The sequence below is a fragment of the Anopheles stephensi genome, chromosome 2 (genome assembly GCF_013141755.1).
Source record: "Anopheles stephensi strain Indian chromosome 2, UCI_ANSTEP_V1.0, whole genome shotgun sequence".
Lineage (NCBI taxonomy): Eukaryota > Metazoa > Arthropoda > Insecta > Diptera > Culicidae > Anopheles > Anopheles stephensi.
In genome coordinates this window covers 82584230-82602891 of record NC_050202.1, presented here as the reverse complement: position 1 = coordinate 82602891, position 18662 = coordinate 82584230, and the positions used below count along the sequence as shown (strand labels likewise).

The window sequence follows — 18662 nt, the reverse complement described above, 5'->3', positions numbered from 1 at the left end:
CCAAAAGTATACGTGCAGCTAGACATTTTATTCACAAGAAGCGAGTTTAAGCTTGAAATGTGGAGCTGACAATACGCAATAGCTCGTTCAAAAGTGTCCAGCACTTTAGCAGACGCATAGGAGGAGTCTAAGGAGATGTTTCGGATTACTTGAATCCCTCTCAAGTCAAGAGATATCCGGAAAAAAATTAACAAGGAATAGATTCTAATTTACGACGTTTCCTCACACGCCTTTGATTCAGAGTGAGAAGCTGACGCAGCTGATTTGTTGATGAAGATCATATCGTCGATCGAAGAAGGCTATCAACATCTATCTGCAAGATTGCCGCAGCAACTGGGCTTTAAGGCATCATTTAATTAAGACATGAATGGACATATCATCAGGCAATGGGCCGTGGACAATTGGAATAGGGCAGAACTCCAATTAAGTCCACCGAGTTACCTGATGTAGTCCTATATGCACATAAACCGACATTTTTACGACTCACTGTACCCAGCGTGTCCCCAGCGCCCCGCGATATCGCACACACTGCAATCGAGTCAAAGATAGCCGGGAAGGCGGACGTTCGTAGCAGCAGCGGCAGGTTGGGACAGGTTGGTGGATGCTGGTTCAAGATTTGTCCCAATAAACACGCTGCCTTTGCTCTGATTTGTCCAGCGGCACGTGTTAGCTTGGTGTGGTGTGGTTTGGCTAGAATTGCTTTCGATTGGAGGCAAAAGCGGCTAATACTCCATCATCCTGTTGTTTTGCCCAGCCGTGGTGTGGTTGCGTTTGGGCGGTAAAATGTCCATCAATCTTTCTTCGCTTTAGTACCGCACGTCGGCGCAAAGCCTGCACCTTGCAATCCGGCGCATGGGGCGGTTTGCGCTGCTAGACTCTCAGACAGCCCGCTAAGTACATAAACGGATTTAGCTTAAGTTGGCTGAATGAATTACAACCAATTGTGCTGTCGTCTACTTCCGCCACCATGCCGTCCCATCCCTTCGATCCCCGAGCCGATGCACCCTTTTCTAGCATACGAGTGTTGGTGTGACCGTGTGCATCTCAGTGCATTCGATGGGGACATCTGTTACTACCACGAAAAAAAACTGTTGCCAGTCTACAATGTTACAGACAGCAGGTGAGCTGGTGCCAGAACATGTGCGGCTCTCCAATCCCTGCTGAAGGTCAAGGTTGGTGGAAAGGAAGGAGTGCACCGGTGGTCCGGTAGGGGGCTCATCGATCAGGTCGGCTGTTCATTGCTACACTCAATCGGTCCCATTTATCGAGGAATGCGACCAATTTCGTGAATGAAGTCCACCCCAACATTCGGATGTTTGTAAGTGTGTGTGTGTGTGTGTGAGCGTACTATTCGAACTCACTTGTCGTCTACCGGTCTGCACCTGGGCATGGCGATGCCAATTTTCGTTTGTTGGCACCGTGCCAGCGGAGAAGGAACGATGGGCTAATTTGTGTGAAGCAATTCACTTTCGGTATCACCAGGTGTACACCGCGCGAAAGGAATGTGGGGAACCACGGGGGACGCAGACAAACACAACACACACACAACACGTACACGGCTCTGAGTTTGGTTTGTGGTTTACAACCAACGCTGATTATAATTCATATGTTTTCGTAATTTCATGTTACAGTTTGTGTGAAACGGGTTGCTAAGATGCTTGTTTGCTTCGGGTTCGAAAAATATATAATATGTATTGCCTCTATCGGTTTTTTGCTTCTCACTTGTCTGTGTTTGTGTGCGGCCTGGCATCTACCAAGCCATCTGGTGTCCCCGACCATCGGTTTGATGTTCACCCTGATGATTTGTTCTGACCGCATTGGACGAGGTGGAACTGTCGGTGGCTAAGCTGTCCACCGCGCTCAAACTCCGCTCATCCGCTTCCTCCGCCTCCTCCTCCTCCTCCTCCTCAAACACCCCGTTAGAGTTGAGCAGGGTGGATGATGGTTGCGAAAGAGTCGAGTTGGAATCGTCACTATCGTAAGTCAGCTGCAGCGAGGCAAAATCACGCTCGGTCGCCGGTTCGCTGTCCACCTGCAGCAACGCTCCGGCCGCTTCCTGGTGATACGGTAGCGTTGTTGGAAGGTTTTGAAGCGTTTTAAACTCTGTCGTACCACCGGACGTAGTGTCCTCGTCAGCCGCCCCCATCGCCGACCGTGGCTGAACAACGGATTTGTACTGTGTGGTTGTGAAGGGCGAGTGGGCGCCCGTCATCGTTTCGGTGTCCCCGTTCACAGTGCTTGCCTGCGACGGTACGTTCGAGTAGAACCGGGTCGATGTAGCTGGGTTATCTGTGACCGGTGGACCGCCACTGTACGACGTACGGCTGCCGTTGGTGTGTGAGCTGTTGGAGTAACTGTACGATCGGCTCGAGTACGTGGCCGATGTGGAAGGTGTCGAGTTTAGGCTGATGCCAGCGACTGCGAGATCTTCAACGTTCACCCTGCCTTCTACGGCTCGGATTTCCAACCTAAAATGGATACAAAAAGAAAGGTAAGAAGGTCCAGGGTAGAGATGTTCAAGATTTCATTTCAGAGCGTCATTTGGTCAATGCCTACCGTTTGTAGTTATGATCCACCGACCACAGCGGAGGTAAATGCTTCGGGCGCATTGTGTGCAGAAAGTTTTCCCTCCATCTACGCTCCAGCTGCATCAAACCTCCCGGGGCCTTCTTGAAGTGATCGACCACACGCTCGCCGTGCGCACAGTACAGCTCGTTGCGCACCGATATATCGATGTTACTGTACTCTTCCAGCAAGCTTTGTGTAAGCTCCGTAATTTGCGGTCCGGTCGCTGAGTCGGCCGAACCAGCCGATTCCGGCTCGTTTCCCAAGCTGTTCAGCAAAGTGAGAAGCCTCTCCTCGAGCACTTGCTTCCGTTCTGGAGGAATTTTTGCTGCACTGTTCAGCAACGCACGTGCCGCCTTTCGGATTTCCGCCATCGATTCAATGCGAATTTCTTTCGAGCCGTTCTTCTGACCCGCCAGAGGGGCATTGCACAGCTCAGCCAGCTCCTGGCGCAATCGGTCGTCTTGCATGCTGCTTCGCTGGTGGCAATCGGCGCACAGCAGCAGCACATCGTGCGAAACGTGCTCCTTCATGACTACTGAAATTATCAGAAAAATATTCAATTAACCATGCCCCCCAAACCATGGAAGCTAGCGAACGCTTATCACTTACCTGGGAAATGTTTACGATAGTCACGCGGGACAATATTCTTCCGGTTGAAGCTTGACTTTGCCCCGCACACTACGCATATGTTTTCCTTCGCCTGTAGATAGTACTGACCGGCCTCGTCCACAGCACGACCGGCCGGCTCGAATCGCAACCGGACGGTGTACGGATTTTCGCACACCAGATCGCCCAGCTCGCGTTGGACGTACCATTCCGCCTTGCGACGATCGCACGTACAGAGCAGCTCACCGTCCGGTGCCTGCATCAAGCAGTTGTGGTACAGTGGCTTCGTGCGCGTCGAATGGTAACGTTTGTTCGCCTTCTGGTTACTGCAAAAGGAAACGAATGCGGAAGGAAGCATGAGCTTTACGATTCGTGTCCCCGCATCGTCATTCGCTTACTTTTGAGGCGTGAGCAACTTCTTCGGCTTGGAGCTTCCGCCCGACTTCGATTTGCGATTGTTGTGCGGTTGATCCATGAAGCAGTCCATCTCCTCCAGAACCTGTTCAAGCACCACCTTGCGGCTTGTCCATGGGTAGCTACCGGAAGGAGGGGCAAAGATTAGTGGGAATATTCAAAGAACCCCCCCCAATTTCTCACTACTCACTGTGGGACTAGTTTGTACGAAAGCTTTTTAAACAGCTCCATCGCCACGTGTGCATCACTGGCGGCGTATTTGGCCTGCCGTTCGGACAGTTCCGGCGTCTCCCAGTCGGAGCAACGCACCTTCCAGTGTTTGTCCAGGGTTATTCCTAGCACCTCGTTCGCGAGCCGCGCTATGCCGAGCGGTTCCAGCCCGGCTCGTTCGGCCATAAATCGTAAATCGAGCGTACTTTCCACCTTCAGCCGGTAATCGTCCCTCAGTACGCGCGCGTCTTCGTACGGCGAAACTCCTACCTTGATAATATTGTCATCGTTTAGAAGATCGTATAGCTCCTGCGGTATCCTGTTGATCATGCACAGCCGTATCAAGGCGCACAGGCCACGGTGCGAGGCAAGCTGCAGCAGTGCGACCGGCCGTCGCTTTCCCTGGTTGCTGACCCACTCACAATCGAACCCAAGTACATTGTACTCCTGACAGTGCCTGCGGGGAGTTTGATAAGTTCCGTAAGGTTTTGCGCACGATAGCTTCCGATCGATGCTTACCTTTGCAGCTTCTCCACAATCAGCCGACAGTCATCGGTGTTGTTGATGATGTGTATCTGCTGGTCGCGAAGCGGATCCCGTTGGTTCAGTGCCCTCAGCCGGCTCATAATGCCCCGACGGTAGCGTGATAGTACGAACAGTACACCGACACCAACGGCTGCTATGACGGCAGTTGAGACGACGGTTTTCTCTCGCTGGGTCAACATTTATAAAAACTCCCCGAGTCGGTGGTCAGCGGACCGCCAACGTTCCCAACATGAATGCAACCTTTTCCCGTTTCGTGATAATTTGTTGTGCTTTAATCTGTTCGGCAAAATTACGTCGCACGAGTTTGTCGCTCTCGTCTAGCCTTCAAAAACGGAACAAAAGGCGAACGAGGAACGACGGCGTTAGCTAAAACAGCAAACAATCACAGCAAGAAGACGGGCACGGTAAAAGAATGACCACTTCTTGTCTGGCAGGCCTTTTTTCCAAATTCATCAGTGCGTGAAGAAAGCAAAACTTATGCGCAGCCAGTGCGGGTTCGTGCGGGTGTGTTTGTATGCATGTGTATGTGTGTATTGTTATGACAGGAGCAACGTCAAAACAGCTCCGTCGTTGTAGATCCACAAGGACGTTCAGAGAAACTGAAATGGATTTCTATTGTTAGTTTTTCGCATTTTGCTTGCATCATCGCCAAAAGAGTAAATCGGTTTTTACTAAAAAAAATACAACACTTTTCACACGATCTAAACAAAATGCATCATCGTTGAGAAATGTTTTCAATGCACAAGGTGGCTCAAGCACCATCGTCCTCTAGGCACCTTGGACGACATCCGTCAAGCTGTCAAAATGCGGCAAAACGTCAAAGCGGCTCTCTTTGGCTGCTGTCAACCCGAAGCGAGCTCTTTTCGTCGCAAGTTTTCGTACGGTTCAGACGCCATTAAATATGGGTAAACCACGTGGAATTCGTACTGCCCGCAAACACGTCCGCCATCGCCGTGACCAGCGCTGGGCGGATAAGGACTACAAGAAGGCCCATTTGGGTACCCGCTGGAAGTCCAACCCGTTCGCCGGAGCGTCCCACGCCAAGGGAATCGTGCTGGAGAAGGTCGGCGTCGAAGCTAAGCAGCCCAACTCCGCCATCCGCAAGTGCGTCCGTGTGCAGCTCATCAAGAACGGCAAGAAGATCACCGCGTTCGTGCCCCGGGACGGTTGTCTGAACTACATTGAGGAGAACGATGAGGTGCTGGTTGCCGGTTTCGGTCGTAAGGGTCACGCCGTCGGTGATATTCCCGGAGTCCGTTTCAAGGTGGTGAAGGTGGCCAACGTTTCGCTGTTGGCGCTGTACAAGGAGAAGAAGGAACGTCCGCGTTCGTAAGGCGGTGGAAGAAGGAAGATTGTTGCGATGGTTCCGTTGGTCCGGAACGGGACGATGGCCGTTGATGGTCATCGGGTTTTTACCGGTGCGTGTGTGTATGTGCTGCGACGGACCAGTGTGCCGGGGCAAGAATTGGATTAATGTAAGCCAAGTGCGAAAAGGATGGAAATACAAGCTGCCTGGAAGGATCTTGTACCTCGTAAATGGAGTTTGCGCTGAGTGTGTTGTTATTGTTCGTGGTGGTGGCATTTGAGAAAGTTGTTTATTTTCAGGTTGAAAAGGATCGCGCTCAAGAACGGAACCCCATCTGGCAGAAGGAAGAACTCAAGCATATGAAAACAATCGTTCAAGAAAGCGGTTAACACAAGGGTCAAACCGAAACGCGAAGAGTAACGTAACCGGGAATTACTCGGACGGGGACAAAAAGTAAATAGCCGTAATAATCGGCACCTGGCATTGGAAGCTTTGTGTTAGATCCACTCTTGCAGACTGAATCAACCAACTCGCAACTTAGTTTCTCGCTTAAGGCCGGCTTAGAGCTATGCTTTTCATATGAGCTAAAACAGTACGTACTTTAAGAAATCGTTCTGAAACATTGTCGTTTGTTCGTTGGGCTGTTACCGGTGCCGGCTTCATAGCTCAGCATGGATATCAACGTCGGGAAGAAAGCGATTGCAATTTTGTCATTAATTCTGTGGATTATCTACCTATGCCAGTCATACATAAAGCTAACCTCTTCATAGGTGCTTTGTTTATCGAGCAAAAGTACATACAAAGCGTTTAACATTCTTAAAAAAAAACCTCTTAGATCAGGCTGAGAGGATTCGCTTTTCTTCAAGTTCATTTTGAGTCACGATTACAACCAATCGATCGGCTACATATTTTTAGTTTATTATCATGCAATGTTTTGCTTGTACGGCACAGGAATAAGATGAATGAGGCGATTTAATTTCAGAAGAAAAAGCAGTCAAAACCACCCTACTTGCTTGAATGAGAAACTCACGTAAATATTTTCTTGGATGTCAGCGGGAGCTCGATGAGTTTCTTCAAGGTTTGTAGAATTGTTGTGTGCTTGTGATCAATGTTTTATTTAGATTTTCCGCTCAAATTGTGCTTCTACGAATGTTTCTTGACTTTTCCTTAGTTGTTCTTATTTTTTGTTGCTTTAATAAAATGCTTATTCAATTAAAAACAAAATTATTCGACCCAAATTTAAGTCCCAATACTGTCACCCACGCGAGACCGCTGCACCTCCGACTGTGCACACGGGGCTACGTGTCATAGTGTGTGTATTTTCTTCGTCGCCACGTCGCATTTGCTTGTTTCATTTTCGGCATTTTCACAACGCGAAACAAGAGCGTAGACCAAAAAACCCCAGAGACCTCTATTTACTTGGAAGCATACCAGCATCGAAGTCAGTTGCAGTAAGTGTTTCGCCCATACAGTCTGCCAATTCGATCGAACGTTCACTAGTAGGTAGATCCGTTCGGTGGGCTGTTTAGTGTGGTGTCCACTACGATGGTGTTCCGCTTTTTTTCCTGCCACCCAACAAGGCAGCCCACTTTCGCTCGTTCGGCTGGAACATTCTCTTTCCAAAAACATTCCATTTTCCCAACTACGCACAACGCAATCCGCGGTGAATGTCGGTGTGAGCAATTGATAGAAACGTGTTCCGAAACGAGTGCGCCACGTCGGAGCCTGGTTTTTCCGTAGCACAAGAAAACATAAATAAGCAGAGTAGAGTAGACGGGGGTGTCGGGTGTACTACGTGTGTGTGTGTTTTGTGCGCGTAGGGAAAGTGCAGGAAAGAATCATCTGGATGCCGTTTACGTATACAATCGCTACAGTTTACGAGATTTACTCACGCTTACGCTTACTTTGTTTTTTCTTCCCGTTGTTCTCCTCCCAGCAACAATCCATAGCCTACTGCTGCTAGTAAAAGCGCCTCAGCAACGCACAAAACATTTCCTGATTCAGGTAAGCTGTGTGTTGTGCCAAGGAGAGCTAAAGCATCTTTTGCTAATGTTTTTGTGACAACCTCTTTTTCCTCTTCTTATCCGTAGTGTTCAACACCTCACAGAGCAAACACACAGAAAGATGGCCCCACAGCAGCGAATCCGTATTGCCAACGAGAAGGCCAGCAAGAACATTACGATGCGTGGCAATGTGCCCAAATCGTCGAAAAACACCGAGGAAAAGTATCCGGTCGGACCGTGGCTGCTGGCCCTGTTCATCTTCGTTGTGTGCGGTTCGGCGATATTCCAGATCATTCAATCGATCCGCATAGCATAAGAAGGTGGTGGTGTGATCGATCGATTTGTCCAACCTTTTTGGTTCTCTATCCCCCCCGTTTCTTTTTTCGTTTTCCCGGGCTTTTATTTCAACGAGAGGAGAAGCGATTTTTGCTTTCCCTGTGCACACACACACACACACTTTTTGTTGTTCCATTCCCGCTTTTATGTGACCGCCACCGGAACCGAACCGAATGGGCGGATAAAGTGTTGTAGCTGTTTGTTTTGTGTATTGTTTTAGTTTACGTGCCTGTCGCCAGTTTGGAACAACGGTTTTTTTTGTTGTTGTATACTTTCGCAATACTTCTGTTTGTAAAATAATGTGATGTGACTTTATAACGTGCTCTGGTGGAAGGTTCTTCTTCCACGCACTGACTGACGTACTGTTCGTTTTTTCTTTCGGGGTATTTGTTTGGATGACCGTTTGGATCCGGTGTGTAGCTAGCATGATTTACAGTTCAGTTCAGTTTCGAAATCTCTCTCCTCAACGCTTGATCCATTCTGCCTATGAACCGGAAGCAGGAATGCATTGCTTATAGAAGCGGCGTAGAAACGGATCTTTCAAACAGACAAATTCGCACAATTCCAATGCCCGCTCCGCTGGATACGGGCGTTAAAATACGATTACGCTCCAGAACCTTCTGCCACCAGATAACAGGTGCAACGCGTCGGTGTTGGTGGGAAGTATGTAAACCAAGTAACTAAACAACGCAACAAGCCTTGCCACATCACATAAGAGCGCTCGCGCGCGTTCGGCTCGTGTAAATCTACCAGCCTAACGAGGAACGAGGAAGATTGGATACGATAGAATACAGACAGCAGGATCATTCCCGAACCTTACCATAAAAAGAAAGACCAACATGATGCTGCTGCTATTGCTTCAAAATCAGACCAAGCAATGCAACAATGTGTGGGGGCACGATAGGGCAGACAAAACAGTACGAAACGGACGTCAAATCAAATACCCTCATCCAACCACTTAACAATACACTCAGAGAGAGAGAGACCCCTCAGACAACTCCCGGTTTTTCGTCGCATAATTTCGATGCGAGGAAAAAAAAGCACGTCGCAGGAAAATTAAAAAAAAAGTATATACATTAAGAGAAAGTGAAGCACTCAAACTGACAAAAAAAAGCAACCTAAATTTGGTGAAACATTATATATTATCAATGTGAAAACTAGTAAAACGGCCTTTGCTTGACGATCATCCGAAACGATCGAGAACTTTGGGGGAGTTTGGGCTTGTGATTCTTCTGCACCTGCATCAACAACGTCTTGCCGGGTTATTACGCGTCGGTGCCAGAGTTTTGCAAAATCGATGGCGCAGTTTCCATTGCGAACGTGTACACCACCACCACCCTCGGGGGGGCCTTATCTCACCCGGGGCGGCCCGCGTGTCGTTGACATTGAAATCATTCGAGTTTAATTCATATACCACCCCTGGGCACACGCTACGCAGCAACACAGGATGAGGTGGTTTTTATTGATTGCGCGTAACAACGATGATAGCAGATAGAAACTCCTCCTCTGCATATTTCTTCCCGTATCTCTGTATGCCATTACACTTCTTCTGTTTCTGTTGGTATTTGACTGATAATTGGAGATGTTTAAATTGCGCTTAAAAAATATTACCCGTCCCAGAAACTCTTATAAGCTGGTTAATGCTATAGTAATCGGAAGCAATTGGACAATTTATTTGTAATTTAATTTTATTGCTAAAATGTGGCTTCGTAATTCGAGTAAATTTCCTTAATTCATAGAAAACACTCGCGTTAGTTGTCGTTTCAGCCGCCGCACGTTGTTTATATGCCGCTTTAAGCACGCTCCCTTCACAAGTCCTCGATAGTATAGTGGTCAGTATCCCCGCCTGTCACGCGGGAGACCGGGGTTCGATTCCCCGTCGGGGAGGCGACTTTTTTTTTCTTTTTCCGTCTTTTTTTTCTACGAAATACATCTTCCAACAGCACATCAATTACTGTTTTGCAATATTAAATCGCTTCCTTTTTCGGCCACCGCAATCACCACGGAGTTCGGTGTTCCGGATACGGGCGCTGGGAAGACGCTTGCATCAACGACGCGCAAACCATGCACTCCGTTAACCCTGTTTTGTGGGGTACATAGAAGGTAAATTAACTAAATCAAACACATACTGTGTAAACCTTTGCTGGCTTTTACCTGAGCTGATTGTCAACCACAGCCTCACTGTGCAGTCCAATGGCGGCCGTCCCTCCGGGATGATGTCCTGTAAGCGCCGAAGTACGCAGAATACACTCCAGATACCGATCAGACGGTTGCTCGGTACTGCTGTTCACCGGCGGTCCGAAATTTGAGCACCGCTTTATGTGTGGCCAGTGCAGATGGGCACCTATGCTCCGGAAAGCATCCGTCCGAACCGTCCGCGCAGCCAATCGTATCGCTTGGATCATACACCCAATGTCGGACCGATCCTTCAGATAGTTTGGGTTGAAAAATGGAACACTGTCGATGTGACGATCGCGCAGAAAGATACCTCCACGGCTGGCCGGCTGATGGCAGGTGCTCAGGAACAGGAATCCTTCCTGGCTGGTGTTCTGGTAGGAGGGGAAAAACGCCCGGAACGTGTCCTCTTCCATGTTGGACACGTGGCGTAGCGCTTGCTCATCGACACTGCCCATCCCGAACAGAATAATGCCGTACCGACCACCACGAGGACTTCCAATGCCAGCGATGGCCGTGGTGGATAAAACTCCGCGACCATGCTGAAGGTACTGCCGGATCGAATCCACCGACAGGACCTTATCCATCGTTACACTGGCCGTTGCGTTGATGCTCACAAACAGCGGCAGATTGAGATGGTCGAAATAGTTCTGTCCCACGCCGGGTGCATCGTGCACCACTTCGATGCCGTGCCGTTTTAGCTCCAGTTTCGGCCCAATGCCAGATAGTTTCAGAATCTGTGGTGTGTGTAGGGCACCGGCAGACAGTATCACTTCCCGCCCGACTGTGATGCGAACCGGTGGTTGGTGGTGGCCTGTCCCGATCGGCGGCTGCACCAGCACACCCTTCGTACGATTGGTGTCATCGAAAAGGATCTTCGCAACGGACGTTGATGTTAGGATGGAGAGATTCGGACGTCCGAAGGCGGGTCGCAGGTAAGCATGGTAACTGCTCCAACGGATTCCATTGCGAATGGTGTAACGGGCCGGATTGAAGTGATACTGCTCACCAAGTTCTAGTGGTGCGTCGGTAAACACTTTTGCCAGCAGAGAGTCCCGAGGGTCCACCTCGGTTATGTGTAAGCGACCCGTTGCGGAAAGGTGTCTGTTTTGTGGGGAAGCCTTTCGCGTGCAAAAGCTAATGCTTGCGTGTTTGTCACTTTCCGACAGAATCGATGCGTAGTGGTTGTTGGTCTGAAATGAGAAAAGCAGGCTTACTGCTGAGGTGCATCATAGTGACATGGTTGGTTGCCATGACATTTTTACAGGTACATTTAGGTAGGTTCTTTTTCTGGTTTGAAGATAGCGTCTGAGTACTTTACTTCCGAGGCTTCATAGTTCTGAAGGCAGTATGCAAGATCCTGTCCCGAAGCCTTTCTTGCAGACTTCGGACCCATGGGAAACTATCGCAGAGGACTCCAGCAACTCACGCTGGCTATCTTCACACCGGCACCGGAGTCCTAGGACGCCATTTTCGAGTGAGCGGAAAGATATCCTGGCGATCATCTCGGTAGGATACGATCTCACAAACACTTCTGAGATGTCGAATCTTACAAAAAACTGTGAAGTAGCGAATTAAAATGGTGGATTACCCAGCTCCTTCTGCAGGTCTGCAGTTAGGTCAACATCGACCGGTTCGTGGGAATGGGAAGCAGACACAACCGCCATTACCACCTACCTCATACAACTCCTCGCCAGTAAGCTCCTCCTGTTTACAGTCCTGCAGCACGTCATCATCACCGTCCTGATCGCCCCCAGCCACCGGATGGTTAAGCTTATCGAGGTAAGGTTTCATGCCACGCCAGTTCCAATCACGTGCACCCAACCGTTCCCAGCGGTCAAAATCCTCCGGTATGCCCGTGAAATGTAGCATGTAGTTGATTTGTCCCGAGCCACCCAATCCTTTGCCACGTGGTAACAGTTGTTGCTGCAAGCGTCGGTGAGACGGTTAAACAGTTCCGATCGAGACCGGACCATGATCGAGACCGCGTTACTCACATTGTTACCCAAACCGTGTGAGGAATATTTCTGCGGTGTCGTCCGGAATGCCCAATCGTACTTGGTGCCCTGCATGGCGGTACTGATGAGCGGGATGATTGAAGCCGCACCGAACGTATCGCCCGCTTCTACCAGCAGCACGGTTACGTTCGGATTTTCCGAAAGACGGTTGGCCAACACACATCCTGCCGTGCCGGCACCGACTAAAGTGAAGAACTGGTAATAGCTTAATCGGTACTTATGGGAGACGCACCAGGCCAATGTTTACCGATAATGTAATCGAAGGACCGATCCTGCAGTGTTCGTGGGTCACGAATTTGATTGGGAATAATTTCCACTCCAAGCCATATCCACACGAGCAGCAGTGCACCGCAAACCAGTGCGGCCGTCACAAACGAAGCAAGCACCAATTTCTTGAGGCAACCCATCGTTCCCCGTTGTTCACTCGATACTGACCTAGAGCTGGTGGCAATGGTTGGTTTGGACCCGTTTCCTACGCTGTCCTGGTGCGATCGATCAATTTAATCCTATTACGGTGGTGCTATTTTTGAACGCAAACACAACGCCATCCGTTTGATTATTACATACAGTCTGTTGAAACGGCTTTTTATTGCTTCAACGGTTTTTGTTTTTGCATACAACGTGTTTCGAAATGGTTCCACTTACACACTAATCCTTAACGAACGAAGCGGATAGAATCACACCAGAGGATGCGCCACCCCCCTTTTACGCGCGCAGCATTTCCTCGTCATCCCCGAGCGCGGCCGACTCTTCCAGCTGCTTCTCGAGCTTGCGGGCGTCCACGTACTGGATCTCTTCCTCCTCCTCGCCGTCCTCCACGTCCATCAGCAGGGCCGATTCCTGTGCTTCCTCCTTCGCCCGGCGCTCCTTCAGCCCGATGGCCGGCGACCGGATGAGGGCAATGTTCTTCTGCACGTCCACAATGTCCCGATGTATCTCGTGCTCGCGCGCCTTTCGCAAACGCTCCATCACGAAATGGCATTCGCGCCGGTGCTTGATTTCGTTGATCTTCTTCACCGCCTCGATCGTTTTGTTCCACAGCTCGCGGTCGTACTTGGTCGGCACGTTGCGCCGCTTCTCGAACTCGAAGCTCGGATCGACGGTCAGCTCCTTCGCGTTCGTCTTGCGGTACGCCTTGGTCCAGCGAATCTTGCGCGGGTTCTTCTTTTTGTTGAACGCGCGGCGGCATTTCGACCTGCAGAATCGGAACACCTACACGGGGGAAGAGAGAGAGCGAGAGAACAAAAAAAAAGTCCCGATTAGAACGCATGGCACTACACGGTGTAAACAAACAAGCCCTCTGGTACTCACTTTGCAGTCGTTGCGCACGAAAACCATCCCGTGCCCGGGATAGATTTTGTTCGAGCAGAAAAAGCACGTCTCGATACGCATTTTGGTGGCGTATTTCGAACGATTCTAGGCGCACAACGCAGGAAGAAATTTGTTAAAATTTCTATCCCAATATTTACGCCGTCGAAACACGCGTGTTGTTGCTGTCAGAAAGGACTGATCGTAGTAGGGAGACAGGTACGTACATGACGGGATGCGGGCGCCATCTTGGTTGTCATGGTTTTTGACGTTAGTGCTTGTGGTTGAATGAAAAACAGAACAAAAAATTAAAACGAAATTGAATTTTAAAAGAATATTTTCATCCAATTGCAATTAAAAAGTAAAACATACGACGATTTGGGTCTATTTTACGTCAAAATACTTTGTTTGTTGTGAATTGTTGGTCATCCGAGTCAACGGTTTAATCGAGCAGCGCCATCTAGTGTTGGGTGACAGAAATGAGGGTCTCCTTCGTTCAAATTCATCAGCACGTGTTTGCAAAGATTTGTTACTCGTTTTTTTTTTTATAAAGATTTTCCAGACACTCCGACTACCTTACTTTATTTATTTAGCTTTTGCTTCGTTTTATAGCTTTTTATTTATTGACGCGTTAGAATCGCATCCAGCTGTGGAAAATAACCCATCCATCTGCAGAACAAAGAAGTCTATATTAAAATCGTGCGTGAAAAAAAACGATGAGCAAGCGTGCCACTGCGCTTGTGAAGAACAAAAATCACGGCACACAGGGAAGAAATTCACACGCACGATCGCGGTCGCGTATCGCGTAGGAACGATCGTGACGAATTGGATCGACTCTGCTGCACAGTCGGATGCACTGGTCCCGCAGGAGGACCAACGACGACGATCGACACATCGAAAGTACAGTGCCTTTTGGGTAAGTTTAGCAGTGCCAGCAGTACGATCAGAGGAGTTTCTCCAGACAAAAACCCGCCTTTATCGAACATCGAACATTCCAACGCGTGTGAGTTTATTGCACTTGAGCCATGAACTTGTGGTAATGGGAGGGAAAAACATACTCCCTACGTGTAATGGTGCGTGTATTGGTGTGCGAAAACGCACTCGGAAAAGTGTCGTATAGCTTTCGCACACCCCGAATATTGATAAAATTAGCCAATGTAACGCGTCACGATGCGCTTGTGGATGTGCAGTTGCATGTGCAGTGAGCGTGTGTAAACCAGTGTTTGTGTGTTGAAAGGCTGTATCGCCATAGCGCGATCGGGAAATGTACCGGAAAACCCCGGAAATGAATGTACAGTGCAACGTAACCATTTGGGCACCGCGAACAACCGAATATTGATCGTGGAAAAACATCGCTTTAGAAGCAACATAAAATTCATCACAACGAGCTCAACGGGGAAGCAGGGCGTAGCGAGCGAAATGCTAATAAGCTGGCAGAAAACTGATGCCGTGCACAATTCATCGCCGGCAAGCTGACAGCGAAAGTGGGAAATGGTGTGGTTTCTTCGTGACGCGAAGCCGTAATGAGCCGCGCGCGAATCTCTTTGTTTCTGGCTGGGCAAGTCTGCTGAAGGGGCAAAAACCAGACAAAAGTATTGCACGAATCAAGGTTTTTTTTATTTTTATTTTGCATTGTACCTATTCGCTGGGAAATTGATCGTGTACTTTCCAATTATTGTATCAAAAAATATTAATTGGATGATATTTTATTTTAATTTAAATAAGTTAATTAACAGGGATTAGTTTTTAGTGGTATATATTTTTCTAGTGGTTCAAAATCGTTGGGCGGTTCGCTCCCGGGTCTGTAACTGTAAGGCATATTGCGCTATCTTGACGGAACCAATCAGTCTTCGGAAAATCATATGCTGTGATGATTCTGTCTGAATATAACCAGCAGCAAACGGTGACTTTGGAGGAGCATAAAGTCTTGAAGGACCACGTCAGGGCTATAAGTGCCTCAAAAGCTGATGGGTTCAGTCGCACCAAGAATCTCCAAAAATCGGGATGTCTCCAAAATCTTCTTCATCTTGGCTGCTAGGTCATGCTGGCCTTGTGGTGGCCACTGTGGGGCCTTTAATTTGAATTTTTTAATAGATACTGAATAAACTCTAACATCGCCACGAGCTGCCGATCTGTCCACTGGTTGTCTAATTACACAAACAAAAATAAAACCTTTGGACATGTTGCACTGCTGAAGAGTACCTACTACCTACTAGCAGGAAGCGAGCAAACCACACCTTCCAGTTGAGTAAAGTTAACAACGGCATTGACATCATCTTTACCTTCGCTGTCTGGCGGTCCGTTTCGTTTGCCAAATTGCAGCAACCCGGGCCCGCGTTTCTCAACATAATTGCGAGCTCGACGCGACACATTTAGGCAGCGGTCATGCACTGATTGTTTAACCATAAGTCAGCTGAGGACGTAACTTTTCTCCTTGTTTTTTGTTTTTGGCTGCAAAATTTGCATGACAATGGTACCTTGATGTATCTCTTCGCCAAGACCTTGATGTTTATCGCCCGGGTGAGTCTCATTAGCGGGCTTTGCTGTAGGTAGCCTTAATAGAAGAAATTAAAAGCTATACCATTGTAGCTTACTTTAAAATTTCAAAATTTGGAGCATTTATAGCACACGGCTCGCTCGATTACCCGGCCCGATGAAAGTTCGATGATCCGATCCGATGATTAGAGACTACGGACCCGCTTTTATCAGTCGCCATTTTACTAGCAATGAGCGAGCAATTGCTCTCCATTTTAGAAGATTGTTTCTTTTTTTCCTGTTTTGTGTATTAATGTTTGCTAAATAGTGTACAGAAAATGCACCGTTCGCTCGTTGAGTATGAAAATAATTGTTGGAGGCGTTCACACGATCGATTTCCCTTACTGATGGTGTTCCGTTTGATTGCAGAGATTTCGCCTGCATCAGTATGGCTAGTTCGAGTGGCAGAAGCGAGTCCCGCCGGCACGGGGCCACATCCCATTCGCTTTCGACGACCATTCCAGCCATCCCATCGACGTCCTCGAACGCCTCATTGCCACCTTCCCCGGGCGCCGGCACGCGTCGTCACGTGCTGTCCCACATCAATGACATCTTCAAGTGTACGATCTGTTTTGGCCGGCTGGAAGATCCGCACCTGTGCCCGCAGTGTTCGAAGCTGTACTGTTACGATTGCATTGGCGAGTGGCTCGATTCGGGCAGCAGCCAAAGCTGCCCGAACTGTAAGATCACGCTCCAGCTCGAACAGCTCGTGAAGGTGCGTTGGTTCGACGATATACAGAAGCTGCAGCAGAACCTACACACGCTGAGCGCTTGCGATGCGGAAGAAGAGAAGCAGGCTGAGAGGCCGCCAACCGGCAAAGGGACGGAGAACGAGCTGTGTCCGATGCATGGAAGGGTGGTGAACTTTTACTGTTCCACCTGCAACCAGTGCATCTGTGAGGTTTGTGCGACGGATGTGATCGAAGGGCGGCATCGGGACCACACGTTCAAGACGCTGCACGTGACGTACGAACAGCACCTGAGCGTGCTCGAGAACGAGCTGGAGAAGGTGGAACACTACCGGGACAAGCTGTCGCTGCTGCAGAACAAGATCGAACGCAACGTGACGCTGATCGGGCGGGTGAAGAGCATGAAGCACAAGGAGCTGGAAGCGATCATGCTATCGGCCATGGAGAGTCTCGACCGGCAGGAGGAAGAGAAGCTGATGAAGCTGCACGCCCACCAGCACAGTCTGCTCGGCCAGATAGACGAGATCGACCAGAAGCTGCAAACGATGCGGTGCGAAATGATGCTCTGCAGCAAGCCGCAGCTCATACAGATGAAGCCGAAGATTTTTGCCGTCTGTAACGCGATTCGCATGAACCCGATCAAGGACTTCAAGCAGATCCGGCTGCCGGCACGGTTGAAAATGTGAGTAGCATCGCTGTTCGAGATGTAGAAATGGCTTCTGTTGCGCCCAGTTTGCTAAACGGCCCGCTGCTTCTTTACAGCGAAATCCCGAACCTGTACGAAACGGGCGTCTTTGTGGTGCATAACTTTTCCACCTTCGACGACAATAAGGTGGTGTACTCGAACGAGTTTTCCGACTGCTTTGGGCGCACGTGGCGCATCATGGCGTGGTGCGTGATAGCGGAGGATCACTTCGGCATCTATCTGGAGCTGGTCAATGGAACGCCGTGCTGGTACGGACGGCCACACAGTTTCGGTCGGAGTGGAGCGTTTTAATCGAGCCTTCTTTTCTGCTTTTCAGGATGGAATGTACCTTCCAGCTGATCCATTACCATCCGGAGAAGACGATCAGCAAGACGATCCGCCAGTACTTCGATCGAACGCCCCAGAAGGGTTGGGGTTTGCGTGATTTCGTGACGCTGAAAACGATTCTGGAGGAAGAGTATCTGCAGGTGAATGATTCGCTCGAGCTGCTGTACAACATCCGGCCATGTTCACCTACCGCCGAACCGTCCGGGGTGCTGGATGCCGATGAATCGCTGAGCGAACAGTGAACGGCCCAGTAGGAAGAACTTTTTTGGTTGCGTCCGTGGTTGGTTCTAGTGTGATTGATAGAGTGTGATAATGTTTGTGAACTTTCTCCTTTTTTTTAAATGATATTGTGAATTGGCCCGCTCCCGGGCAAGACTGACAGAGGTGGCGATCGAATTTTTTTTTAAACAGCAATAAAATAGACCATAAAATGTGCAATCACAGTGGTTCGCGGTTCGTCTTGCTCTAGCGCAGGTGCGCCCGTGAAGATGGGCAGGTGGAAAAACGTATTTATTGTAGTGATGTTACGCTGCCACACCGTGGACACACGTAAGAAAAAGTAAAAGTAATCACTGGCGCTTGTTGGGTCGACTTCGGGTTGCGGCTTGACCACATATGCATCGGCATCGGGCCTCCCGGATTTCCCACTCCTCTCTCTCTCTCTCCCTCTCATTGATTTTGCATGCCAGACACCAGAAGCATCTTAACTGCTCTTCTTGGTGCGATCGTTGCAATCAGTTGGTAGCCGCTCTGCTGCAGAAGCGCGCATACGCAACCCGGGGCCACAACCTGTTCAGCAAGTGCCAGGTGAAGGTTGCGCTTGCAGATGGTTCGATTGTCATAATCGTTCGTGAAAGGCGCCGGATTTATGGATTTGTGATCATACGCTCGGTTGATGTGTTTGTGTGTGGGCGA

At 49.2% G+C, this 18662-nt stretch overlaps 6 protein-coding genes and 1 non-coding gene across 11 annotated transcripts; 4 read left to right on the top strand and 3 right to left on the bottom strand.

Annotated features, from left to right (window-relative positions):
* Positions 1 to 1586: 1586 nt before the first annotated feature.
* Positions 1587 to 4872, bottom strand: LOC118505673 (exonuclease 3'-5' domain-containing protein 2). Of its 2 annotated transcripts, none has more exons than XM_036041803.1 (6): positions 4318 to 4872; positions 3779 to 4255; positions 3573 to 3710; positions 3178 to 3500; positions 2557 to 3103; positions 1587 to 2468 (listed from the first exon to the last, which is right to left on the bottom strand). In XM_036041803.1, the coding sequence occupies exons 1-6, from the start codon at positions 4521 to 4523 to the stop codon at positions 1751 to 1753; spliced, it is 2409 nt and encodes an 802-aa protein (XP_035897696.1). In that variant the 5' UTR covers positions 4524 to 4872; the 3' UTR covers positions 1587 to 1750. The 2 variants fall into 2 exon arrangements, with proteins under 2 accessions (XP_035897696.1, XP_035897697.1); XM_036041804.1 differs by having other exon boundaries at positions 2557 to 3100.
* A 319-nt stretch (positions 4873 to 5191) lies between these two features.
* LOC118505685 (40S ribosomal protein S23) lies at positions 5192 to 5885 on the top strand. Its single transcript, XM_036041820.1, has one exon. The coding sequence runs from the start codon at positions 5246 to 5248 to the stop codon at positions 5675 to 5677; it is 432 nt and encodes a 143-aa protein (XP_035897713.1). The 5' UTR covers positions 5192 to 5245; the 3' UTR covers positions 5678 to 5885.
* A 1059-nt stretch (positions 5886 to 6944) lies between these two features.
* Positions 6945 to 9155, top strand: LOC118505687 (stress-associated endoplasmic reticulum protein 2). 4 transcript variants are annotated; one of them, XM_036041821.1, is made up of 3 exons: positions 6945 to 7101; positions 7587 to 7654; positions 7741 to 9155. In XM_036041821.1, the coding sequence occupies exon 3, from the start codon at positions 7775 to 7777 to the stop codon at positions 7967 to 7969; it is 195 nt and encodes a 64-aa protein (XP_035897714.1). In that variant the 5' UTR covers positions 6945 to 7101; positions 7587 to 7654; positions 7741 to 7774; the 3' UTR covers positions 7970 to 9155. The 4 variants fall into 4 exon arrangements, with proteins under 4 accessions (XP_035897714.1, XP_035897715.1, XP_035897716.1 ...); XM_036041822.1 differs by having other exon boundaries at positions 6960 to 7149; XM_036041823.1 differs by lacking the exon at positions 6945 to 7101 and adding an exon at positions 7135 to 7153.
* Positions 9156 to 9445: 290 nt separating this feature from the next.
* On the bottom strand, positions 9446 to 12629 carry LOC118505674 (neither inactivation nor afterpotential protein G). The gene is made up of 5 exons (XM_036041806.1): positions 12430 to 12629; positions 12162 to 12364; positions 11842 to 12090; positions 10144 to 11357; positions 9446 to 10069 (listed from the first exon to the last, which is right to left on the bottom strand). Exons 1-5 carry the CDS (start codon positions 12587 to 12589, stop codon positions 9937 to 9939), a joined length of 1959 nt encoding a protein of 652 aa, XP_035897699.1. The 5' UTR covers positions 12590 to 12629; the 3' UTR covers positions 9446 to 9936.
* On the top strand, positions 9805 to 9876 carry Trnad-guc. Its single transcript has one exon. It is a non-coding gene; the product is annotated as a tRNA-Asp (tRNA).
* A 104-nt stretch (positions 12630 to 12733) lies between the features above and the next one.
* LOC118505684 (probable ribosome biogenesis protein RLP24) lies at positions 12734 to 13703 on the bottom strand. Its single transcript, XM_036041819.1, has 2 exons — positions 13494 to 13703; positions 12734 to 13394 (listed from the first exon to the last, which is right to left on the bottom strand). Exons 1-2 carry the CDS (start codon positions 13572 to 13574, stop codon positions 12888 to 12890), a joined length of 588 nt encoding a protein of 195 aa, XP_035897712.1. The 5' UTR covers positions 13575 to 13703; the 3' UTR covers positions 12734 to 12887.
* Positions 13704 to 16166: 2463 nt separating this feature from the next.
* On the top strand, positions 16167 to 18190 carry LOC118505672 (E3 ubiquitin-protein ligase TRIM37-like). The gene is made up of 4 exons (XM_036041802.1): positions 16167 to 16323; positions 16395 to 17396; positions 17477 to 17668; positions 17737 to 18190. Exons 1-4 carry the CDS (start codon positions 16304 to 16306, stop codon positions 17987 to 17989), a joined length of 1467 nt encoding a protein of 488 aa, XP_035897695.1. The 5' UTR covers positions 16167 to 16303; the 3' UTR covers positions 17990 to 18190.
* The last annotated feature ends 472 nt before the right edge of the window (positions 18191 to 18662 follow it).